At 41.9% G+C, this 24,512-nt stretch overlaps 3 protein-coding genes across 4 annotated transcripts in view; 1 reads left to right on the top strand and 2 right to left on the bottom strand.

Annotated features, from left to right (window-relative positions):
- Nucleotides 1-14,477, top strand: part of UBE2A (ubiquitin conjugating enzyme E2 A) — a 276,953-nt gene extending 262,476 nt beyond the window's left edge. Inside the window, exons 2-7 of one of the 2 annotated variants that reach the window (XM_069102184.1) lie at nucleotides 5,185-5,238; nucleotides 5,386-5,466; nucleotides 5,888-5,913; nucleotides 12,726-12,815; nucleotides 13,724-13,812; nucleotides 14,108-14,477. In XM_069102184.1, coding sequence (XP_068958285.1) covers nucleotides 5,195-5,238; nucleotides 5,386-5,466; nucleotides 5,888-5,913; nucleotides 12,726-12,815; nucleotides 13,724-13,812; nucleotides 14,108-14,236 — 459 coding nt within the window. In that variant the 5' untranslated portion in view covers nucleotides 5,185-5,194 and the 3' untranslated portion in view covers nucleotides 14,237-14,477. Of the gene's footprint in view, nucleotides 1-5,167; nucleotides 5,239-5,385; nucleotides 5,467-5,887; nucleotides 5,914-12,725; nucleotides 12,816-13,723; nucleotides 13,813-14,107 lie in introns of both variants that reach the window. The other variant, XM_069102183.1, reaches the window with a different exon arrangement.
- STEEP1 (STING1 ER exit protein 1) overlaps nucleotides 1-24,512 on the bottom strand; it is a 75,676-nt gene that overhangs the window by 20,800 nt on the left and 30,364 nt on the right. The gene's annotated exons all lie outside the window — the stretch shown is intronic.
- NKRF (NFKB repressing factor) lies at nucleotides 18,330-23,857 on the bottom strand. Its single transcript, XM_069102175.1, has 2 exons — nucleotides 23,725-23,857; nucleotides 18,330-20,635 (listed from the first exon to the last, which is right to left on the bottom strand). The coding sequence occupies exon 2, from the start codon at nucleotides 20,535-20,537 to the stop codon at nucleotides 18,705-18,707; it is 1,833 nt and encodes a 610-aa protein (XP_068958276.1). The 5' UTR covers nucleotides 20,538-20,635; nucleotides 23,725-23,857; the 3' UTR covers nucleotides 18,330-18,704.

The raw sequence follows: 24,512 nt of genomic DNA, 5'->3' as shown, positions 1-24,512 counted from the left end.
TGACTCCAGGGCCAGTGATCTATTCACTGCGCCACCTAGCCACCCCGATGCTGATGTTTTTAAAGGGACTGTGACACATTCCTGAATACATCTGTTATCTGTCCTCACTTCCATCTCCTGTGCACATCTTCTAAAAATCTTAAAGGGTGAGATTCCTGCATATCCATTTCAGTGAAGGGAGGTTGAGTAATGGGATTGATGAATTTTTAACCTATAGAATCACAAAATTATAGGTTTAGAGGGCACTAGGGTATAATATTCTAAGATCATTCAGTCCCCCCTGTTGCCTAATGCCATGCAGGAACCAATCCAATACTTATTAAGCACCTACTATGTACCCAGCACAGTGAAGATTAGATTCTATCCTGAATTTAAGATTCTTGTGGACAGAGATTCCACAGTCTCCCACAGTTATCTACTCCCATATTTCAAAAGCCTCACTTTTGTGTTCAGGTCATATTTGAGCGGAAGGCTTAGGACAAAACTAAATCTCACATCTTGGCCTGAGCATTCACTCTAAACCTGAGAAAGGCCCTTCAGAGAAGCTTAACGTTGGGGACTGAAAGACGATTTGGAGTCTGGTCAGGCCTGGGTGTCTGCCAGGGGTCTGTTGGAAGCTACAGAGGAAATGACAGGGATGCTTTTAGAATGGAAAATGATGTCATTCCCTGGCCCCCTCCCTCTAGAGGGGGCACCCACAAGAGGCTGTTTGGATAGGCACAGAGATGTCAAGGTGGGATGGGGGTGGTAGGGGCTTTGCAGCCAACAGAGCTATAGTTAGTCTGTACCCGCCTGGTGATTGTCTGCTTGAGAGAGTTCTGCCATGGGCCCATTCACTATGGCAACTGTGCTTCTAGGGAGGAGCGTGGGGACACAGTCTTCCTGAGGAACAGTCCCTTTCTGAAATCCGGTTCTGCTGGCCACACACGGAGGCCACACACGGAGGCTTTGGGAACAACTTTAGCAGATGTCTCTGAGTTGTTTTTTGTCAGGTAGTCTAAGGGAGGAAGGAAAAATGCCACATGGAAGGGAGGCAAGCTCATCAATCAATCAGCATTTATTAGGCACTTACTATGTACCAGATATTGTGCTAGGAGCTTGGACTGCAAAGATAAAGGTGAAATATCAGAAACACGAAACAAGCAGACCACTGGGAACCATCTCATAGTCATTGGTGGCTAGGGGCTAGGCTTATTAACCAGGTGCTAGGCCTCCTCGTCTTTTTTGCCACCCCCTCCCCCAGTCAATACTCAAAAAACTATTTTTGTCATGACACTCACCCTTGTCCTAGGACCTGCGATGGCTCCCTACCAAATAGAAAATTCTCAGTCTAGCAGTCTAAGGCCTATTTTCAAGTATCGCCCCTCCCCCACTCCCCACCCCTACTCCACCCCTAGTTGCTTTGCCAAGCCCAGCTCTTATTTCTCCCCAGGGAAGTTCTGCTGCTCCACTCAGGCTAATCTGCCTTCCCATTCCCTACATATGACTGATTTCCATACCCTGTATAAGCTATGTTCCCTAGTACATAGCAAATACTTGATATTTGTTTAATTGGGGCAGTGATGTGTAGTGGAGAAAAGGTTGAATTTGGAGTCAAGGGGCCTCAGTTTGAATCCTGGTTCTGCCGATTACTGACTTCCCCTGCCTGGGCCTCAGTTTTCTCTTCTGTAAAAATGAGGGATGCAGAGGGATGAAGATAACAAAGACTGAATAAAAGCCATTGGTTTGGGCAACTCGTTAGTTAACTTTGAGAATAAATTAGTTTTATTTTTTTTTCATTCATTTTCTTTTTGCATTAATTTCAGTATATACCCACTCATGCCATCATCGAATTAGTGACGTGGCCAAGAAAAATATTAAAACTTTTAAGGAGGGGCGGCTAGGTAGCGAAGAGCACCGGCCCTGGAGGATCTGAGTTCAAATCTGACGTCAGACAATTAACACTTACTACCCTTGTGACATTGGGCAAGTCACTTAACCCCAACTGTCTGTCTTGCCCCCCCCCAAAAAAAAGCAAAAAAAAATTTTTAAAGAAAACCAACCAACATGGTGACTATGTTTGACAGCATATGCAATATTCCCATGCAGTGGACCCCACTCCCCAACCTCCCCCTCTACTAAATGGAGAGAGGTGTTTCTTCACCTCAGCCCTAGGGCCAAGACTGTTCATCTCAATCTCTCAGTCTTCAGCTTTGTAGGTTTTCTTTAATTATTAATAATATATAATTTATTTTCATCTCTGCTTCTTTTATTGGTTCTGCTTATTTCCATCTGCATCAATTCATACAAGTCTATCCACTTTTGAAAGGAAGAGCAATTTTTGTAGAGAGGGTTTGGATAGGGGGAGATAGAAGCCACATTTCAGGAGGTTGGGAGGTGAAGCTGAAGAGATAGTTGAGTGTATGGGGCGGCCAGGTGGCGAAGTGAGTAAGATCTCCAGCCCCAGAGTCGGGAGACCTGGAATCGGTTCCAAGCTCAGATACTCCGCACCCACACAAAAATAACTGGCCGTGTAACCTTGAGCAAGTTACTTAACCCCGATTGCTTAAAAAAAAGAGGTAGAGAGAACTTTTTCTTTTTAATATTTGCTGATAGCTTTTGTTTTTATATCACCTTCATTTCTAAACATTCCATTTCCCCTCCCAGTCCAGAGAGCTGACCATCCTTAGACACAAAGAATACAAAAAGAAAAAAAGTACTTCGCCAAAACTGACGTTAACGGTATATGCAATGTCCCATACCTACCATGAAGGGAGGCAAGTGCCTTTCATCCTTACTTTTGTCAAATTCTCCAGAAAAAGTAATTTATCGGAAGAGAAAAGTTACCTCATAGTCAGTGTGAGTTAGTTTTGCTGAATTGTTTTTCTTACCCTCTTCCTTTTAAATTCTTTGTAAAAAGGAAGGGCTCCCTGGGGAGCTGTGTGACCCAGAGTAAATCATTTAAACTTTTCCACTTGTAAAATGGCCATAATAATAGCACTTACAGCACCAAGTCTTTGAAGATCTTTAGAATGTAAGCCCCTTGAGGGCAGAGATTGTTTCACTTTTGTCTTTGAATCCCCTGAGTCTAATTAGCATCTAGTAAATGTTTATTGATATCTTAAAGCTTGCTTAAAGCTCTTTGCAAACCAGAAAGTTCCTTAGAAATGTTAATTACTTGATGTAATTGACTGTTACCCCTCTGCTTGGTCAGTTTCTTTTTTTATGGGTAACTAACTCATCCCTGGTTTTACTTTCACTTAAAATCTTTTGGTTGTTGATTCACATTTCTATGATAAAGAGCCATTCCTCAATAGATAAAAGTGGTCAAAGGATATATGAACTGGCAGTTTTCAGAGGAAGAAATCCAAGCTATCAACAGCCATATGAAAAAATGCTCTAGATCATTAATAATTAGATATTTAACAAATTAAAGAAATTTTGAGGCTCCACCTGCAAAGATGACCAAAGAGGAAAATGACAAATACTAGGTACTGTTGGTGGAACTGTAACTGGGTCTAACCATTCTGGAAAGCAATTTGGAAGGAAGCCTAGAGAGTTACCAAGTTGGCCACGCCCTTTGATCCAGCGAAGCTGCTAATAGGCCTATACCCTAAAGAAATTGAAGAATTCAAAGGGTCTATGTACCAAAAATATTTTTAGCAGCTCTTCATGTGGTAGCCAAAAATATGTATGTAATGGAATGTTACTGTGCCACGAGAAATTAAGAAATGTCTAGTTTCAGAGTGGAACTAGGACAATTTATCCAATGAGATAGCATTATAGACAGAAACAACTTTGAAAGACTTTAGAACTCTGATCAACGCAATGACAAATCACGACTCCAAAAAAAGAAAGCTGAAATGAGCCACTCACTTCCTGAGAGGTGATGAACTTGAAATGCAGACTTGTTTTTTTTTGGGGGGGGGGGACAGGGTTAATGTAGGAATTTGTTTTTGCTGGTTTATGTAGCGATCTATCGAGAGATTTGTTTTTCGAGTTTTTTATGTGCTAATGCGGGGCAGGGGTAATAGGAGGGATAGAATACTTTTTAAGAAATACTTGTTATTTGAAAATAAAAATAGTAAACTAAAAAAGGGAGGGGTAGCAGAAGCTCCTTTGGGATGCTTTGTAAACAATTCTTTCCCATAACTGCTAGCCTCTCTCCCGCCTGCTGCTCTCCAGGCATCCCTCCCGTTCCTGGACAAGATATATCTACTCTATTATTGAGTCCGTGGGCCCAGGATGGTTCTCCCGGTTACCGGTGTTTGTAAACGTGGCTGCAAAGTCACCGGGTTGGGACACAGTGGATGCTGACTCCATTTCCGTCCCCTCTCCCTCTACATCTCAGGGGTTCGCCCCCCCCCCCCAGACTCCAGATACTTAGGGCTTCAGGGTACATTTCACTCCCCGGGGCCTTCCCCGCCCCAGGTCAGTAGTTTGAATCGAACTTTCTCGCAGAGTTCGCTCCTTTCCCTCGGTCTCCTTTGATGTCAATGGTACAGCCCTCCTCCAGGATCTCGCTGCCTTGTCTCGTGGGTGTAAGCAGAGCTGGAGCTCTGCTCTTCCCCGGCCCCGCTCCAGGCTTGGCTAGCGGGGCGGCTTGTTCCCCCCTGAGAACTCTTTTCGCTGAATGGTACAGCCCCAGTGTTTCTGTGGGAGCGCCCTAGAGCAGGAGGTTGGCGGCATCGGCGGGCACGGGGGGTGGGGGGTGGGCTGGTATAGGACTAAAACTGTCCTTGCACAAAGCCCCCAGAATTGCCTCTCCTTCCCTTTCCCTGGAGTTGCACTGTTAATTATTGCTCTTGTGAGCTTGCTCATCCCCCCCCCCCCCCCTTTCTGGTGACTTCGCGCAGCTCTGTCACCGCCTTCCACCCGTCCTCCCCCGCGCCTCAGCAGTGGTGCAGCCTCCTCCTCCCCCTCCTCCTCTGTCTCCCCTCTGGGGCCACTCGGGTTGGATCAGCCCTCCCTCCTCTGGGCCAGGGGCTCCAGCGTTCTAGTGGGAGTCCGACTGTGCGCCGGCTGCATCTCTACTCGGTCCTCCTCCTCCTCCTCCTCCTCCTCCTGCTTCACCTCCTTCTCCTCTTCCTCCTCCCTCTCCTCCCCCTGCCCCTCCTTCTCTTCTACAGCCACCGCCTCATCCTCCTCCTCCTCCTCCTCCTCCTGCCCGGCCGCTGGTCTATGCCCCACCCCTGAGCCCGCAGCAGTCCGCGACATGTCCACCCCGGCTCGGCGGCGCCTCATGCGGGACTTCAAGCGGTAAAGAGGGGCGGCGCGGCTGGCCGAGGGGCGCGGGGCGCGGGGCGGGGTCCCAGCCGGGTACACGGGCCGGGCTGGGTCGGGTCGGGTCGGGCCGGGCCGGGCCGGGCCGGGCAGGACTGAGATCCACTTGCACTCCCTCCGCAGGCTGCAAGAGGACCCCCCTGCCGGGGTCAGCGGAGCCCCATCGGAGAACAACATTATGGTGTGGAACGCGGTCATTTTCGGGTGAGTCCACCGGGGAAGCCCTGGGGCGGGCGGGCGCGCGCACGGGCGAGCGGGAGGTGGGGGAGGAGAAGGGGGCCCGGGAAACTGGCTGGATCGGGACGGGATGGGACGGGACGGGACGGGACTGCCGGCCGGCCGGCCGGGCCGCCCGCCAGCCCTGGGTGCGCGGGGCCGGCCTGAGGGCCGTCCCGAGCCGGGGGCTGGAGTAGCCGACTCTCGGAGTGCCGCTGCCTACGGGGCTGGCAAGCAAGCAGGAGCGGCGCGCTCGGGGCGGGAGGCCCGCGCCCGGCGATGCCAGCAGGGGCCTTCCCGGCTAAAGGGCGGGCGAGGGGGCGAGGGCAGCCGTGTGCCCTCCCCGGAGCAGGCACTGCGAGCGGGGGCAGCCGGCACTGACTTCACCTTGCTTCCCCTTCTCTTGCAGGCCCGAGGGGACCCCGTTTGAAGATGGTAAGAAGCGCTATCCTTCCTCCCTTTCAGAGCCGGCTGTTGAGCTGGGGAAGGAGTGGGTCCCCATGCAGCCAGCCCCGTCCCCCTCTTTCTTCTCTACCTCCTGCAGGCGAGAGTAAGCTGCCCTTGTATGGCAGGTTGTTCAGGCTGCTGACCACCTGACTCCAGTTTGATACCTTTTATCGGGGCTTGTAAAGGGGGCACTAGAGCGCTGAGCACAACTGTTTATTTTCGTAGTGTGGGTGCTGTACGGCTGGCCCTGCAGAAACCGACCCCTGTCCCGGCCTTTCAGACTCATTTCCACACCCGACTCTTAAAAGATAAAGGTTGCCGACCCCATTCATGCTCTCAACCACTGCCAGAAAAACCCCTTCTGTCTGTCTTCACCTCTCTTCATCCCCGTCACCTGAAGGACTGTCCTTTCTAACACATCCTCATCTCAGGGAGTAGATAGGATACCATTTTTCAAGTATTTGAAAGACTGTCCAGAGGAAGCAGGACTAGGCTAGTTCAGTTTGAACTCAGAGGACCAGAACTACTAGGATCGATGGGAAAGGTTGCAAAGAGGCAAACTTCCTAACAATTACAGGGAATCATAGCTAGGAGGCCTCCTCCTCATTGGAGATAGATTATAGAGGGGATTCCTGTGAGGGGCACCGGTTGGATTGCATGGAGTCCGAGGATCCTTCCAATTTAGAAATTCTGGGATTTTTTTTCTTTTTTTTTTTTTTTTTGCCAGACTAAACTAAACCTAGTTTAACTATGCCCTTTAATGGCCAATTAAGGTAAAATACTAGGTGTTCCCAAGTCTTAGTAGGATTTTAAACTATTGAAGATTTAATGATCAAAGCTTTTATTTCCTAAAGGTTTTAAAAATAATTTCCCGTCGGTGGAATCCACCATCTTGGTACCTCTTCAGATCTTAAATTAGTTTTCATTTAATCCTGCATCTTGGTGGTGAAAGTATCTAGAACTACTATCACTGGGCACCTGAATATCTTAAGGTTCTCCTTTCTCTCTTTTCTTTACCCCTTGCCTCTTCAGGTGCAATGAAATAAAAGTACAGGTGAAATAAAAGCACTAAAATTAAAAGAACCGATAGAGCATAAGAAAGCAGTTTGCAGAGGCAAGGTTGAGTGGATAGATAGATGGCGTCTGAGGCAGGATGACCTGGGTTAAACTCTGGCCTTTCCAGCCAGGCTGTGTGAACCTGGGTAGGTCACTTAATCTCACTTAACCCCAGGGCATTGTAGATAAGATCAGCATTGGTAGAAGTAGTTTCTTAATCCAGAGATCCCTAAACCAATGAAATCACAGGTCTGAAAAGACAGTTGAATGATTTCTTCTATAACAAGAGTTGTTACTTGTGCCTAGATTCAATTTTTCGCTAATAGATTGTGTCTAGTTCTTTAAACTCAAGCTCTCTGTGCACATTAACAGTGTGTATTTGTTTTAGTAGTTGAGCTCTCGCAGCATTTGTTTTGGTTGGCTTCCCATCTCATTTTCCTCAGAAAGCTTTCTGCTGGGCACAGCTTTATTGTACAGCAAGCACCAATGATAGTTTAGCTATTTCACAACTATGTCTGACTTTGGGGGGTGGGGGTGGGGGATGGAAAGAATTTCTTACCTACTTGGACCTTACCTTAATAATGGCTATGTTTGTGATGATGTAATAAGTTCATACTGCCCTCATTATTAGGTCTGAAAGGCACTGCCCATGTTGAATACGCCTGAAATTTTTTTTTCCTACTGAACAATCAGTATCTTTTATATGTATACTGGTATTTAGGTTACTAACCACCTGTGGCTATCTATCTGGCTGTCTATCTATGTGATCTTTTTACCAGACTATGAATACTCATTTATCAGACAAAAGATTTACATAGAAAAGAATGACCTACCTTATTGCCTTTGGCCATTTCAAATGTATCATGGAAATGAGGAGCAATAGAAAATGTCCGAAATAGTTCTTGATCTACCCTTACAAACTTGAGAGCTTACAGGGTCTTACTGATCCGTCTTTGGAAGTTTCTGGAAGTGCAGTTTAAGCCTGAGGGAGCAAAAGAGAGGGGTTGTTGAAGTTATTTTGAAGAGATAATCTGATTTAAATGAATTCGAAGTACCTTAGATCACCAAAAATTGGCACTGGACACACTGATATTTACAAGAGGCTCCTGAGAGTTCTCTTCAATAGCACTTGCCTTACTACAGTAACCTGCTGGAAACTGCCACATACAAAAGCAAATAACCCAAGAGCTGGAGTCTGGTGCATTTCTAAATTCTTATACAGGAAGGTGTAGCATTTAAAGGACTCAGCCCAGCTCACATTTGTATAGTGCCTTTAAGGTTACAGAGTGCATTCCTTACAACAGCCCTGTGAGGGAGGTATTATGAGGGATATTATCTCCATTTTACAGATGAGGGAACTGAGGCTCTGCTGAAAGGTAAAGATACTTGCCCAGGGTCACACAGCTAAGCATCTTAAGGCATGATTCAGACCCAGGGCTCCTGGCTCTAAGTTCCTCAGTATTCTGTCTAATATACCATTCTGCCTCATACCTCATTAGCTCTGCAGCTAGAAGAGATTAGCTTTAGAACATCAAAGACCTCTTACCCATCCCATCATTGTGGCATAGGCGCCCCCTCCACCTTTACAGGTTGTAAATCAGCTCTAATTTAAGAGATTGAGAGTTGTACTAGTTTAAAAAGAAATCATCCCGCCTTCAGTCTAGTGGTGCGCTTCTCAGAGTCCCTCAGCTCTTCAGCCCTCAGATGTATTCCATCTTTCCAGCTTGGGAAGACCTAGAACTTACAGCCATGGTGAACATTGCAGAGAGGCTTTCCTAGAGAGGGAAAAATACCTTCTTATTTTAGAGACATGTTCCTAAGATGTTATGTAGAAACCCTTTCTAAAACCTTAACTACTTTGCATGCACTAAGGGAGTGCCCAAGTTAATGTTACTTTAAGTCCTTCTCTATGAATCGAAGATTCTTAGTATTGCTATTTCCCTAAGTGAATTTTTAGTTAGCAGATTTCTCTAAAACAGGGTATGGAGCCTTCTGCTAAGGGCTTAATTGGTACTTTCTCGCATTTGGGCCTTCTTGGAAGGCTTAACTTAACTTAAACCAATACAGGCTATATAAAACTAAGGTTTAATTCTTTAAAAGTTATTTAAAGTTTAAACAAGCTAAATTTTTGAGGTACTAAAGAAGAATTAACATAAATATTTTCTATTTGCAAAGTGCTTTCCACATATTACTTGAATTGGGCATTGCAGTCATTCTGGCTGTTAGGTACTAAAGATGTTCAGGTTTTACAGGAAACTGAGTCTCAGAGAGGTTACAATGACCACCCAAGGTTCCACAGCTAGCACATATTAAGGGATGAGATTTGAACCCAGGTCTTCTGACTCCTAAGCTGAGAGTGCCCTTGCCCCGTGTGACAAGGCTTGTCTTGTCTTCAGTGACAAGATATTTCTCACAACTGGTGCTCATTGCTCATCTGGCTCAATTAATGCCACTGAGTTTTGGGAAGGAAGTTCAGTTCAAGATGATTTTGTGAATACCTAGTCACCACCTTGTGTCACCAGAGAAGAAGGAACCTCTTAAATTGAGGACATTACAGAAGTTGGTGTTAAGTTCCTTTTCTAACTAGTAGATCTCCAGATAGAAAATTTAATCTGAGCCCTTTGGAATTGTTATTCATGTGTATTTTAATACATATGTGATACAGACAGATTCCTGCTGTAGGATCTTAGAAAACTGAAATTTAATTAGTTTCTGAAATTGGAAATAGCATACGATGTTGGAAGGGATGGGAACTTTTTGAAGCTTCAAGCACTCATGCTGTTCCATGTACTTAGAACGTCCCTGCTACTAAAGAAGACCTTAAACTTTTTTTCTGTCCTCTAGATGTAGAAAGATCTCAAAGGTACTTTGTGACCAGGTGTTAATAAAGAATGTATTAGTTTATTCCATGACATTTGATTTCATCTGGTTGGTGTGAGCATTCCACTTCCTTCTTTTGCTGACAGAGTCTAACTCTTCTTTGACTGAAATGGCTGTCAACAGTTGCAGCAGAAAAATTCATCAACTTGTGGCCATCATATAGTACTCAAAGTCCATCCAGTTGGGTGCAGGGCTTGAGCTTAAACTCTAATGACATAGCCTTTGGGAACCTAAGGGTATCTCCAAACCATGATGAGGACTTGGGGAAATCTTATTAAAATAGTAGTGGAGGAATCATATAAAATGAGGCTGGGAAGGTAGGTTGGAACCAGACTGGGGAAAGCTTTAAATGCCAGATGGAGCAGTTTCTATTTTATACAAGGCATTTGGGAGCCAGCGAAGGCTATTGGGCAGTTGGTAATTGGTTTTTATTGGTGGCAGAGAAACTTAAAAAAAAAACATAACTTTGGAAAAAAGAATAATTTCAGTCCAAGATAAGCTTTGATAATTTATTTTTAAGTGGTTATTAGAACTACTTTTAAAGATCCCACAGTTCTTGAGTAAGATCTGGTTTATCCTTGCCTGATACATAGACCCCAGTCATTCTATCATGGATGCCCAATTTTTAAAAAGTCAGGTAGACTTCTCTCTAAGGGTTGCCTCCTCTACCATGGTGCATGGATGCCCACCAAATGTCTGCTCATTTGAGTTATCAGTCTGAAGAAAACGTAATTAGGAAGACACATCTGTTGGAGTCACACGGGGTATTCCAAAACTAAATATGAATGATTTCTGGGTGACCTCTGTCACTTATCCCCTTATTAGTATGAATAACGAAGATAATTCTTTAGTGGTGATTTGAATGTTGAGGATTTTATATGCTAAAGTACTATGTGATACAGACTTGAAAGGAATGTACAAGGAATAGGTAGTTTTCAGTGTTCAACTAAAATCTTCCATTAATGGTACTTATAATGGAGGTTTATTTCTAGAAATGATGAGTGTATAAGAATACCACTTAGGTATTTGATGTTGAATGCTTGAGTAGTGTATTTTTTTCCTCTAAAATTTTAGGACATAAATTACCAAAAAATATTACAAAAAGAATTACAAAAAGTATTGTTATCATTAGTGCTATGTTGTTCAAATTCTCTGACTAGTTGGGATTTTTTTTTAAATGCCATGTAGAGCCTAACTCCTAGAAGTAGTCTGTACCTTTTGCTAGTATTTGTTCCAGTCTGATTGTTAATTTTGTGTCAGTCTTAGACCTTCTGTGTTTATCCATGGATGTGGGCCATCCCCCAGACTGGGAATGGGATATTATTTTCTGGAATCTTAAGTGTTTCAGGAATTGTACTTCTAGTAGCCACTGTTTAACTAATGTTCCATATTGGAGAACTAAAGTTTCAAATTGAGAGTTTTATTATTTTTTTTTACTTGAAATGAATCTGAAGTCTGGCTATGTTTCCTTTAAAGCAAAGGTGTCAAAACATGTTGCCCACAACACTCCCGAGTGCAGTTCAGACCAGAATAAAATGTAATTGGGAAATATTTGACAAAATAAAATATAAAAAAACAGATAATATTTATATGTGATTTTCTAAGTCAACCTTCAGCCTGCAGTGATCCTTACATACAACTTGGGGGTCCCCGTTTTCTATTTGAGGTTGACACTTCTGTTTTAAAGGACTTTTACAACTCTATTTTTGTTCCCTACTTTTGGCTTAAAAAAGAGAAATAGTAAGTGCTTAGTGGGTACAATATACTATTCTAGACATTAGAGGGAGAAGCAAATAGAATATCCTGGCCCCTAATATGAGAATGTGGAAGATAGTTATGCGTATCAATGTACTGTAGTTTATGTAAAAAACACACACAATATTCATAAGGATTATAAAATGCTACAGTATCAGATTATTTGAATTCAAGGGACATTTGAGCTCAGCCAAGGGGGGGAGGGGGGAATAGATTGACAAATTGAGATGGGAGGGGAGACATTACAAGAATAGGGAGTAAGAACTGAGGAAAGAGCACGGGCTGTGTTGGGAAGAAGGAATGGGAATGGGAAGCCTCATATATAATTGGAGCACACAGTATACCTATGGGGGAAGGAGGAGGAAGTCAGAAGGGTAGAGCTATTTTGTGGGGGGCCTTCAATGTCAAACTAAGGAAAGTGAACTTCATAGAGTAAGTAGTCTTTAAGAGAATGGTTTTATTTTATTTTAGGTTTGCTTTGGTTAGTTATATCAAAGTTAGTCATTCTGAGCCCAAGATAAACTGTTCTTAAGTTTGAGTAAAACAGTTTAAGCCAAGGGTGGGGAACTTGTGGCCTTAAGGTCACATGTGACCTTCTAGGTCCTTAAGTTCAATTTGGATTCATTCAAAAGGCCAAATTAAAGGACCTAGAAGGCCAAAGGTTCCTCAGCCCTGGTTTAAGAAATTTCAACATTTTAGGGTAGTAAAACAAAACGTGTGTTAAGGGAGTTATCACACAGAGTATCAAAATTGTACATTTTGGAAATGGCTAAGTGGGGTCATCTCTTGAGGTTTCATCTTGCCTGGTCTTTTCCTTCTCCCTATCTGTGTATGCACACACACACACACACACACACACACATAAATAATATACATGTATGGATCTGTTTTACTTAATATAAATTCTGTTAGCTGTGATCATGGGCAAATCTCTTCACCTCTCTGAATCTGTTAAACAAGAATGGCTCTTGTACTCCCTACCTACACACTGCTGTGAGGAAAGAGCTTTGCACCCCTAAAACTGAATACTAATGTAAGTTACTATTAAGCAAATCAATATTGAGCTGAAATGCTTGTAAATATGGTGGTTTAAACTTTTCTATCTACAGGCACATTTAAACTTACAATAGAATTCACAGAAGAATATCCAAACAAACCACCTACAGTCAGATTTGTCTCTAAAATGTTTCATCCAAATGGTAAGTATACCTACCAATAATTTTACCTGTCTTTCTTGTGGGAGGGTACTTATCTGTACTGTGCATTCCAATTGGTTTCCATTGCTTCCAATTCAGTCAAAGTGGAATATTTTGTTGAGGGGGCAGATAGGGGGAAGTGAAATAACTTCCTAGATCAGTAGTCTTAGACCCTAAATTCTCCCTTAAAAGGCCTTGAGCTTTTGCAGGCCAAAAGTCTTTAGGGGCATATTTGAATCACCTCTTGGTGTTGTCCCCAAAGCAAGACCAGTTAAATAGCTCTTAGATGAGGCTTTCCTAGTAGTTGGGCAAGCTCCCTCTTAGGCACAATGAGATCGATATTTATTTTCTATAAACTGAGTCACAATCTCTGCAGTTGAACAGCAGCATAACAGTTAAGGGATTATGGGGGGGGAGGTATAAATCGGACAAAGACCTGAAATGGTTTAAGAACAACCTTTCTTTTTCAGAGCACCTCTGAAGGCTTGACCTATAGCCACTTATTTTTGGTTTAAAAATGTTTTTCTATTTTGACCATCCTTTAAGGACATCTCGAAAGTTCTTAGTTCTGACACTTTATACTTTTATCATAATTATCAGTAGGCATATTTTAACATCATTTGCCCTTCTGGCCTTTTCCTTTTCTGAGTAAGGTAGATGGTATCTGCTTTTTCCTGGAGACAGAGATAAGATGTTTTCTCTTACCTGACCAGCATCCCACAGCTTAGTCAAACATCCCACAGGAGGGCGGCCTTCTAGAATCACCAAGTAGCTGAGCTTGTCAGCCAAAGTCACACAGTTCAGTGCCTATTAACATGGTCTATTAAAGAACTACATCCAACTCTGTGTACACTGTCAAAGTCATGACAGCAGTGGGTACAGCATGTATACTGATACAGCTATGCTTTTAGTCTATGCAGATGGTAGTATATGCCTGGACATACTTCAGAATCGCTGGAGTCCAACCTATGATGTTTCCTCCATTCTGACATCCATCCAGGTGAATTTTTCTAGTTCCGCTAAAGTCTATTGAGCATTTGTATAAATAATTTAGTTTAATGTTCTAAGGGAAGGGGAAACTATAGCTGAGTTTTCCTTGTTTAATTCTGTTGATGTTTGTAAATTATACTAAGGCCCAGGCCACTAGAAAATATTCTACTAGAATTGTTGAGACTAGACACATTTCCTGTCTAGGCACTTGAGCTACGTAAATAGCTTTGGTTCATAGTTGAGCTTTATTTTGAAAAACTTTTTTTTTTAATTTTAGCAAGTTGAACCTTTATTTTTTTTTTTAGTCTTTATTGGATGAGCCTAATCCCAACAGTCCAGCAAACAGCCAGGCTGCTCAGCTATACCAGGAGAACAAGCGAGAATATGAAAAGCGAGTTTCGGCAATAGTAGAACAGAGCTGGCGTGATTGTTGACCCAGGACGATACAAACGAACAGTCTGGTCATAAGGAAAAAAATTCTGTCTGTCCCCTGCCTTCTTTTCCTATTAGCATCATTACATTTATTTTGTTGGAAACGAAACAGCTGTAATGCTGTTGCCACCCTTCCTTGCTGAAGCTTTCTTTCCTCCCTCCCCTTCTGACATCAGAGAACACCTACTACAAAGTCAAATGTATTGTACTTGGGTTACTTGTAAAAGAATTACTAATACTGAACTCCTTTTCTGTGGTACTTCATCTCCAATTTTAGGATAGTATTGTACATTAAATGTACTTTCCACTAAGCTTTTAAAATGATAATGGTTATACACAGGGGTACTTACTTATGTAGCTTAATAACATATTTCTATGCACACATGCACATTAAAAAAAGAACTGAATTGATTAAAGTAATGGAAAATTAGTCCAGGCTGGTCTTAGGATTATGAATTTGAAGCACTTAACTCTACCTACAGAATGTTCCCACTTAGAATGGAAAAACTTGATTCCATGTAAAATAATCCATTTATAAAATTAGTCTGGGCTATTCCTAGGAGATGGTAGATTAATGACAGGAAGGAAAATGTTATTAAATAGGATCATTGCTTAAAAAAAAAAGAAAACAAATCCTACCCACTCACACTTTCAGGTATTAACTAGAGCTATAACTGTGGTCCAGTAACTAGGTATGACATCAAAGGGAAGATCTGTCAGTTTTGAGGTAGGGAGGTAAAGAAACTCCCACTCTGGTTTTGACGTTGGTGAAAATGAGAGATCCATTATTGATCCTGGAGGAGTGAAGCTGTCCCTACAGTTTTTTTTCTCTCTCTCCGGAGTTTAAATTACCCAAGCAATTAAGTACCTCTAGGCAAAAAGCATTTTGCTTCTTCATACTGGCCCAATCCAGAGCTATGTACCAAGGAGTAAGTATGCTTTAGTCCCTTCAGACTCATGAGAGCCTCCCTCTTTCTGGTTCAGTCCAGACACCTTTCGGGCTAAGGCTGTCTGGACTTTTGAAAAATGATACCTTTATCATGATAGTGTGGGACACAGCTTCTAAATGTTCTGTTTACATCCATTGTCATCTCTCACAAAGCTCAGTCTGTTCAAGTAATTTTGCACAAGTAGCCCATGTAAAAAGTGTATATTTTCCCAGAAATTGTAAATAAAAAGTAACCTTAAATTTACAGGCAAGCTCTCCCAGTTCTACTTTTTTAGCTTAATATGCCTTAACAGTGGACTAGTGAGCAGTAAGTGAGCAGAATCTTGGTACCTTCCCAAAAGCCCAGTTATTGCTTAAAATCAATACCAACATCAAAATGTGACACATTTCTTTTGGAAAGCATAAGTAATAGCCATTAAAAAAATAATCTGGACAGATGAACCTTGGAAAATATAAGCTGTCAGCATAAAAATATATTAGGAGATGGAGAGGTGTGTAAAATCAATCTGCTAGGTTAAAAATATGGGCAAAATCTAATCTTGCATAAAAAGGTGGGACAAATAGTAACATTATTATCAGAAAGTAAGACCTTTTTCCTCTCTCTCTCAATCTTGTGGCCTTTTGGTAGACGCTGCCACTAAAGTCCATAGGGAGTCTCAAAGGTCTTGGTGCAGTTTTCAGCTTTAATAGCTTAACATGCTGCATTTTATTTTCAGAGGCATAAATGCCATTATTTCAATGAAATTGAAGGCCTGGAGAGTTCTCTGAAAATCATGAGACAAGGCACCAGCACCACTGAGTCATATAAACAGCTAGGTGGCACAGTAGCTAGAGCACTGGGCTTGGAATCAGGAAGACTCATCTTTTTGAGTCCAAATCCGGCCTTCGACTCTTACTAGCTGTGTGACCCTGGGCAAGTCACTTAACCCTGTTTGCCTCCGTTTTCTCACTGGTAAAATGAGCTGGAGAAGGGAATGGCAAACTGCTCCAGTATCTTTGCCAAGAAAACCTCAAACGGGGTCCTGGAGAGTAGGACACAACTGAAAAAACAACTGAACAAACCAGAATAAGGGTTATTTAGGGCCTACTCTATATACCCTTCGAAGGCATGGCAGTCAGCGGTTTTACATCCTTCATATTACACATGATAGGGCTGTATTGTTGCTATAGAAATTTGCTTTTCACTTTATTTTAAATACTTAAATGAAAAAAAAAAGATTGTAAGGAAGTTTGAGAAATCTGCATATGCCAGGAAGCAGCTTGCCTTTTTGCCTTTGTTTACACCAAAAAGTAAAGATCAATAGATTCAGCTTCATAGCCACAAACGATTCCAAATATTCTTCTTGCATTTTATATGAAAATCAGGGGTGGGGCTGGAGAATGTCAGTAATAAATGGGCAAAAGTCATGAGTGAGGCGCAGCTCTGAAATATTACAAACGAAGTTAATAGCAATTGCTACTTTTGAAATGAGGAGGCTAATCTAGGTGAACTCTTAAGGATCTTGGTGGCTGCTGCTGATAGTCTGCTTTGGTGGAAAATTAGGACCCTTCCTCATTGCAAACTATTTGTACTATACTACTACTACAGATAATTTCTCACATTTCTCTAGTGCTTTCCTCACAAGCCCCTCTGAATGATGTAGGGAAAGTGCAATTTAATTTTCATCCCCATTTTGTAGGGGAGCAAACAAGTTCAGAAGCCAAGAGGCTTTTCCAGGGTCACAAGCAGCCTCTCCCAATTCCAAGACTAGAGTTCATTAGACTGTGAGCTCCTTGAGGGCAGGAACTGTCTTTTGCTTCTTTTTGTAGCTCCAGTGACTCAGTACAGTGCCTGGCACATAGTAGGCGCTTAATATTTATTAACTGGCTTTTTTTTTTTTTACATCAGAGAAGAGGGAAAAGAGATAAATAGCCAAGATGCTTCATTTAGCTTAAAAGCAGAGCTGGAATAATTGCTGGTGTCTTTTCCTCTTCCTAATTCCTACCATCTTAAAACTCAAAGCAACAAATCAGGACTACGTTTCTGTCCTAGAACACTGCGGCAGGAAGGGAAAATGATACTTTGATTCAGAAACCCAACATTTTAGTAAAAAGCAAAAACAGAAGCTTGTTCTACTCACCTAACAAACACAGCTACAAGATGCCTTCAAGATTCTTAGCCATGACAATAAGGAGTAATGTTTACTAGCTTTCTACAGAAAATAAGAAAGCCAGTCCTGCTCTTAGCAAATAGTGAAACTCACTTTTGTTTTCCTCCTATCAGAAAGGGTAGAAGGAGGAGAAGTCAGATCCTCTGGAAGGGGGGTAGTTTGGAGGTGAGGATCACACAGGACATGGTAGGTATGAATAGTAACTAAATACATTCATCTGCAAAAAAAGTAAAAACCAAACACCCTAAAATGGACTAGTAACTTTTGATGAATCATGAAAAGTTAGCTAGATACACAAGTCTGCTAGCACCATTGTGGTGCTATTTTAGATCGACACCTAATTGTCCTGAATGATACTTCCCTCTATTCCTCACATTTCGCCAGTTAAGATTACAACTTGTAATGAGTCCCAAAAAGGAAAAAAAAAGTTTCAATAAACGCCTGGATACATTGCCTTGATCCAAAGAGAAAGTTCTGTGATGGACACTTCCAAGGATAAATGGTCATTCTGGTCCAAACTTGTTCAAGTGTTAATTAAGCTGTCAAAGACAACCCGTCTGCCATTTTCCAGGTGAGCTCCTGCAGTTTATAGTATTTACCACTCAGAAAACATTCCTTCGGGAATATGTGAAATCTAAAAGGTTGGAGATGTGGTACAAACTGATCTTTTTAAGGAAGGGGTGTCCTGCTTCGTGGCTATCTGCGGATATGTAATAAGTACAAATAATTCAACTTTAATGAACTTTGATTTTTAGGATATTAAAAAATTCTTTCTATGGGTCTCTCAAGTGCTGTTTTCCTGTAAATTGTCAATTCTCAAAGACTCATTTGTACACTTAAGAGTTTCAGCAACTGCCTCATTCTAGACAATATGGTGACTAGGTTAAATTATCTGGATTATTGGCTGATGCTTTTTTATACCAAGTGTATGTTTACTCTTGAAAAAGAAATTAAATTTTAAGTACCTTAGCACAAAGTACAAGCTAAAATGCAAAATGTTGCTGATAGTTGTAGTTTTATTGTTGATATCATTAACACATTTACTCCAAATCGCTTTGCTCTTTAAACAAATTAAAAATTCTTATAGGGCAAAATACACAAGGTATACTTTAAAGGAGAAGGGGTTACATTTGGGTGTATTTTTGTTATCACATCACAATATAAAATAACTAGTAACATCAATGACATCAAGGACAATTTTGTCTTCCGGACTATTATACTAGTACAACTTGAACAGGAGCCCTCCTACAAAAGCATAAAAGAGCAAAGTTTTACAACACTTTAGAATGAATATTTTCTACAACCAGAAAATGCAACATTTCTACTTCAGGTCACAAAATGTTACCAAGTGTTTACACGATCATTTTGGTCTCAATCTGCTTGAGGCATAACAAGTTCATAATGTCCAACGTGGCCTTCCTGTTTGAGCTGATCTAATAAATCTTCCTTACGTCTTTTTCTACCTACCACCAAATACCTTTCACGGCCTATTCCATGAGATTTGCTCCGAAGACCATACTTCTGGGCAATTTGATGTATTTGTTTCCGTTCATCATTGGTAAGCTCTGTAGAAAAAGTTAAATCAGTGTGGCTCTCTGACCGTGCATAATTTCTGATGATCTGTTCAATATCTTTCTTGGCAATTTTATTTCCTCTCTCTACATCAAGCCCAAGCCCTTCTCGCTTATGCTGCTCTTTGACTGAAATGGGCTCCCGGATACCCTCCCCACATTTCCCTAACCCACCCCCCGTCCAACCCATTTTTCTTAAGAGCCGATTCCCAATGTTATCCTCTTTGATTTCTTGTTTATAAGCTTCTTCTGCTGAGCGACCTCGAATCTCATTTCTTGAGATCACATCCTCAATGGTTCCTTTCTTCAGATTGTTAATGACAGTTGGCTGGGTCTTTTTAAGGATTTTCACAGCTTCTTCTGCAGCCGCATGCTTGACAAATTTTTTCACCCCAACTGCTTCTGTAATGAATTCGTTCTCCAGAATCACCTTGCATTTCCACCTCGAATCTGTCAGCCTTTCAAAAACATATTTGACAGTCATTTTGTTGAACTGAGCCGTATCATTTAGTGTGCAGACAGGGTTTGAAGAGTTCTCATAAATTACAAGATCCTTTAAATCTTTGTTTCCAGATCCCTTAGGTGAATAGCCTACTGTTTGAACCTGTGTAGCTTGGACAACTGGGGTATCGGATTGGGTTTTTTGAAGAATTTTCAATGCTTTAGAAGCAGCTGCATGCTTGCTTATTTTTTTGCTTCCATAACCTTCAGCTAAGCAGTGCCCTTGCAAAAACACCTGACAGCGCCATGTGCGATTTGGCATCATCTCATGCTTGTATTCAATTGCCATTTTGTTGAAGGAGGCAGAATTGTTTAGGATTCCAATAGCATCATTTGCATTTTCTATGAGGACAAAATTGGTCCAATGTTTGGAACTGGAAGCAGAGTCTGACTGCTCTGCCCCATCCTTGACAGAGAGATCTTCTGGGGCTTTTAGGGCTGGAGGAAAATCATATGATGATATGCCAATCTGACACACCACGAGGTCATCTTGATAAATATGTTTGAATTTCCTCTTAATTACTCTAACCTCAACAGATTTTTGCAAGAGCCTTATTGCCTGCTCAGTGGCTCGATCCCTAGAACCATTTTTGCTGCCAGCATAACCTGTAGTCAGATAGATACCCTGGCATCTAACTTCACAAGCAAAGCCATCAATTAAAAGTTTTTTACTTCTGGGGATGTCAACAGGGGGGATTTCTTTTAAAGAAGCATATATATACTCGGGATTTGTCTTACATGCCTGAATGCAACGAGTTAACATATATGTATAATTAATTTTATCAGCTCCAAGATTCATCCCTGAAAGGCTCTTGCAAATAACTGCAGAAAGTCTTTCAATAAACTGTTGCTTCCCAGCTACCTCTGATTCTGAAAATTTTACTGAGGGGGAAGACACAGCAGCTGACTGAGAAGATGGAGGAGGATGGGATGTACCACTTAGGGCAGGGGTCACACTATCTGATGACATGCTGGTTGTTGCAGTCTGGTTATTATTAGTGAGAGCACAACTTGTTTCAGAATACTGGGACTTTTGATCTTGGGAACTGTTGTTAACATCATCTTGGTAGGTGTCTAACGGCGTGATGGTGGAGTCTGCTTGCTGTGTTTGAGTGTCTGAAGGGTCTTCCATTCTTTCATCTTTAATACTACTAGCTACAAAGTGTACAGGTTCAAAACGAGGTTTCACCTGGAGTCTGGAAGCAGCTTGCTTTTTGGGAGGGATTTGACCTACGGAATGAGTGAAATTCATAGTTAAAGAAAAGAATTTCAAATATCATTCCCCAAACACCATACTAAGTTATCATTCAAAATGGAATCTTCAATAGCTTATTTCAGGTTTTTCAATACATTTCTGGATTAAGAGATGGATGTTTCATTAATAGACTATTCAAAAAAGGTCTTTAGTTTCACAGGTGAAATACTTGGCTTACCTCCAGGAAAATGGTAATATAATATTGCACAGGTCAATTTAATTTTCCTGTGTAGGGGGAATGCAACAAGGCAGAAAGGAAAATAACAACACTGATCTAAAAAGCCACTTGTCAGTATTAAAATAGAATAACAATGTCTACCCAAATTAAAGAAAATCTCACTATGCCCCAGTTGTTAAATAAGCCACTCCCATCATCTCAGCCCAGGCAGTACTAAGAAACATAGACTATCAGAAGCTGGTAGGAACCCTGTACCAACCCATACCTCTTTAGCAGCCCCAACCATAGGCCTTCTAGTTTCTACTTCGTATTGTATGACAACATTGACAAAATACAAAAAATCCAATTCCCAAACCCTGTTTGATCTTAAAAAGTTGTGTCATGGCCTATTGTCCTCCAATTCAGAATCTATATTTCATAGTTCCAATTAAGAGTCCTGTACATGGAGGGCAATGAAAGGAATGCTAGACTGAATGTTAAGAGACCTAGATTCTGGTTGGAGGGCTCTGCCATTAGGCTTAACTGCATAACCCTTATTAGGCAAACAAGAGAGCTGGACTAAATCATTTCTAAGGGCTCTTACAGTTTTGACATTCTATGACTACCATATTTACATATAAGTCGAATTTAGTGGTAAGGCCAGGAGGGAGTAAATATAATATAGCTAATATAATAAATGGCTGTGAAATGGTGACAAAAGATGCACTATTAATAATGGACTAAAAAAATATGTATATATTTATATAAATCATGGGTCTTAATACTATATACCTCCAGAAGCCAATGAAATAAGAACAGTATACCATGTACCCAATCATGGCTTGACAGAGAAGGAATGTTAAAGTGTAAAGAAAGGAGACACCCAGTGGTTATTCACTGGTATAAAGAATTATCATATAAAATACTGGAGTGCTGTATCTCTGGACTAGGAAGGTGATGTCACCTTTTCAGAAGGGAAGGCCATTCATTTAGGCATAGAGGGAGACATTATTTGGTCTATAAAAAGGAAGTTAACTTGTGAGACTCTTATCTGCCTGGGCTGAGAGGACTGAGGTGATCCCCCCCCCACACACACACATAAGGGCCAGACTAGGTGGAAGTACAGAGTTAACATGAGAAAATGGAGTATTCCCTAGATTTTTGGGTTGTTTTTACAGGGAAAATTATTCATTTTTCATATTTGATCTCTGTGATTCTGGTTAACAAAGGGCTATCACTTGATATAAATTCAATGTACAGTAAGTCTGATCTATGTGCCTCCAAATCAATGAAATACACATTTCTTTTTTGACTTTGAAGGCTCCATAGTTTCTCTAATCTGAGTCTTTCTATTACCAGTTTAGATCATAACATCCCTTCTTGTCTTCTCGTTTCTGATTTTCTCCCAAATTCTCCAGAGAGGAGCATTCAAGATACACCACAATGTTTTATCTTAATCACTCTCGTGATTCTCTATTACCATATTTTACCTGTACATTCTGCATACATGTGGAATAAACTTGTGTTGATTAACTTTTCAGAAGACCTTAGGTTGTTTGGAACAACCTAAATGTCCCAAGACTGAATCAGATCATTGAACCACCGAAATGACTCCAAATGGGAAAACTTCTCTCTGTGTATGGCTTATGTATGACTAACCCTTGGGCAAAAATCTGTCTCCAGTACCCTTGTTCTCTGCTCAATCCCCAACTCTTAGTGGCAGCTTTGCCCTTTGCCAACACATTTCCCTAAAATCACTCCCACAGATAGACCATCATTTTGTTCTTTTAGGGTATATACACTGTCACCCCATGTGAGGGGCGGGGGAGGGGACTGGATCTACTACAATTCCTGGAAGCCTATTCCTTGGAGCTGCTGGAAGCAAAATAGCATGTGTTCCATCACGTTCAGCTTCTTCCAGCCCAACCTGAGCACAGCTCCACCAGACTGGCCCCCTCTTCTCCCCAACTTGAATGATTCCCTTTTGCCTCTGATGAAGACTCCAAGATGCTGGTAATTCAGAGTCCAGTAGAGAGGCAGCTTGGTGGAGTGGAAAGAACGCTGGCCTTAGGAGTCAGAAGAGAACTGGGTTTGAATCCTGCCTCTGACATTTACTAGCTGTGTGACCTTGGGAAAGTCACTTAGCCTCTCTAAGCCTGAGTTTCCTCACCTGTAAAATGGGAACAATATCACCCAAAGTAATGTAAAAGTCAACATTAAAAAGCAAAACAAAACAACCACCTTGGGTCAAATGTTAACAGTCAATATTGGTATTATATCATTGAAGTTGCAGGCTATCACCTTTCTGTCAATAGCTACGAGAGTGAAAAGTGATGAGATTTACCAGTTGTTTAATTGTTTGGGCGGTGGGGGGGGACTACGGTGGATATACTTTATAGGGGAATTTGGGTATTTATGGTAAAGTATATTAAAATGTCTAAAAAATCCTTGCAGTACCTACCTCACAGGATGGCTGCATATCCAATGCAGTAATACATGTTAAGTGGTCTTATTCACCTTAAGGGTGATCTAGGAATGACAGCTCTTATCGCCACCATCTTTTTTACTCCCCTTTCACCATCCTTTGTCTGGGTTTTCTTCGTAACATTCAGCCATCTTGGTAGCTGTGCCTCAGCATCCCCACCCCCCACCCCCACCCCCCAGTCTTGTGGTCTATGGCCTTCCAGTGCCCACAAAACCCTTTAGCAGCTAGCAAACCAAGAGTAGGGAAGGCCTTGGGCAGGGGCACAGCAGGACCACCAGCAGCCCCATTGCTGAATGGCAGTCTAACTTCACAAAGATTTATCACCTCCTATGAGCACAGTACTGTGCCAGGTGCTAATGGGGACACAAAAAAAACCAGACATGGTCGCTTGGCTGTGACAGAAATACAAACATTATATATACCCTATGCAGGTCACTGCAAAATTCTCCCTATTCTTCATTCTTGCTGGGTGCTTGCTGGCAGTGAGATCCTCAGTTCTGTGTCCTTCTTGCTAGTAGCACGTCCTGGAGAAGTGCTGGGGCAAGCTGATTGGGGGGGGAGGGAGGGAGGGAGGGAGGGAGCAAGGTGGGGAGGGAGGGAGGGAGGGAAAGGGAATCTTCAACTCTTGAGTTGGCATTCCCCTTCTCACTTCATTAGCACACACACCCAACTTCCCCTGCATCAGATTTGCCTTCCACATCTGTCCGTTCACATGGCCACCACCCTAGTTCAGGCCCCAACATTCCCTCTGCATGCATTACTGTAATGGCCTCCAGTCTTTCCCCACTCCAATCAATCCTCCACATGGCTGCCCAACTGATATTCCTAAATCACAGTTCTGACCATAGCACTTTCTCAAGAAGCTTACATGGCTCCCTCTTCTTCCAATCAGTCTTTAAAGCCCCTCACAATCTGGTTCTGCCCTATCTTTCCAGAATGATTCCATATTCCATGTCATATTCCTCCCCGCCCAACATTCTGGCCATCCCAGCTTACTTACATGTACATGACACTCTGTTGCATGCCCCTATACCTGGAATGCTCTCCTCCTTCCTCATCTCCACCTTTGGGCAACTTCAAGGCTCAACTCCAAGAGGCCTTTTTTGATTCTTGTCCCTTTCCCCCAATTCTTTTGTTATTTAATCTGTATATTTTTCATATTTACTTATTTGTGTACATGTTTGTTTAAAATGGAAGTTACCTGAGGGCA

This window comes from Petaurus breviceps, unplaced genomic scaffold (genome assembly GCF_028583685.1).
Source record: "Petaurus breviceps papuanus isolate PSGF00001 unplaced genomic scaffold, PetGlider_PUasm1.0 532, whole genome shotgun sequence".
NCBI lineage: Eukaryota > Metazoa > Chordata > Mammalia > Diprotodontia > Petauridae > Petaurus > Petaurus breviceps.
Note: the sequence above shows the minus strand (reverse complement) of the source record. Positions and strands in the feature narration are given on the sequence as shown.

Excerpts from the sequence above, each read along its gene's own strand:
- NKRF (XM_069102175.1), bottom strand. The coding sequence starts at position 20,537 with ATGGAAGACCCTTCAGACACTCAAACACAGCAAGCAGACTCCACCATC.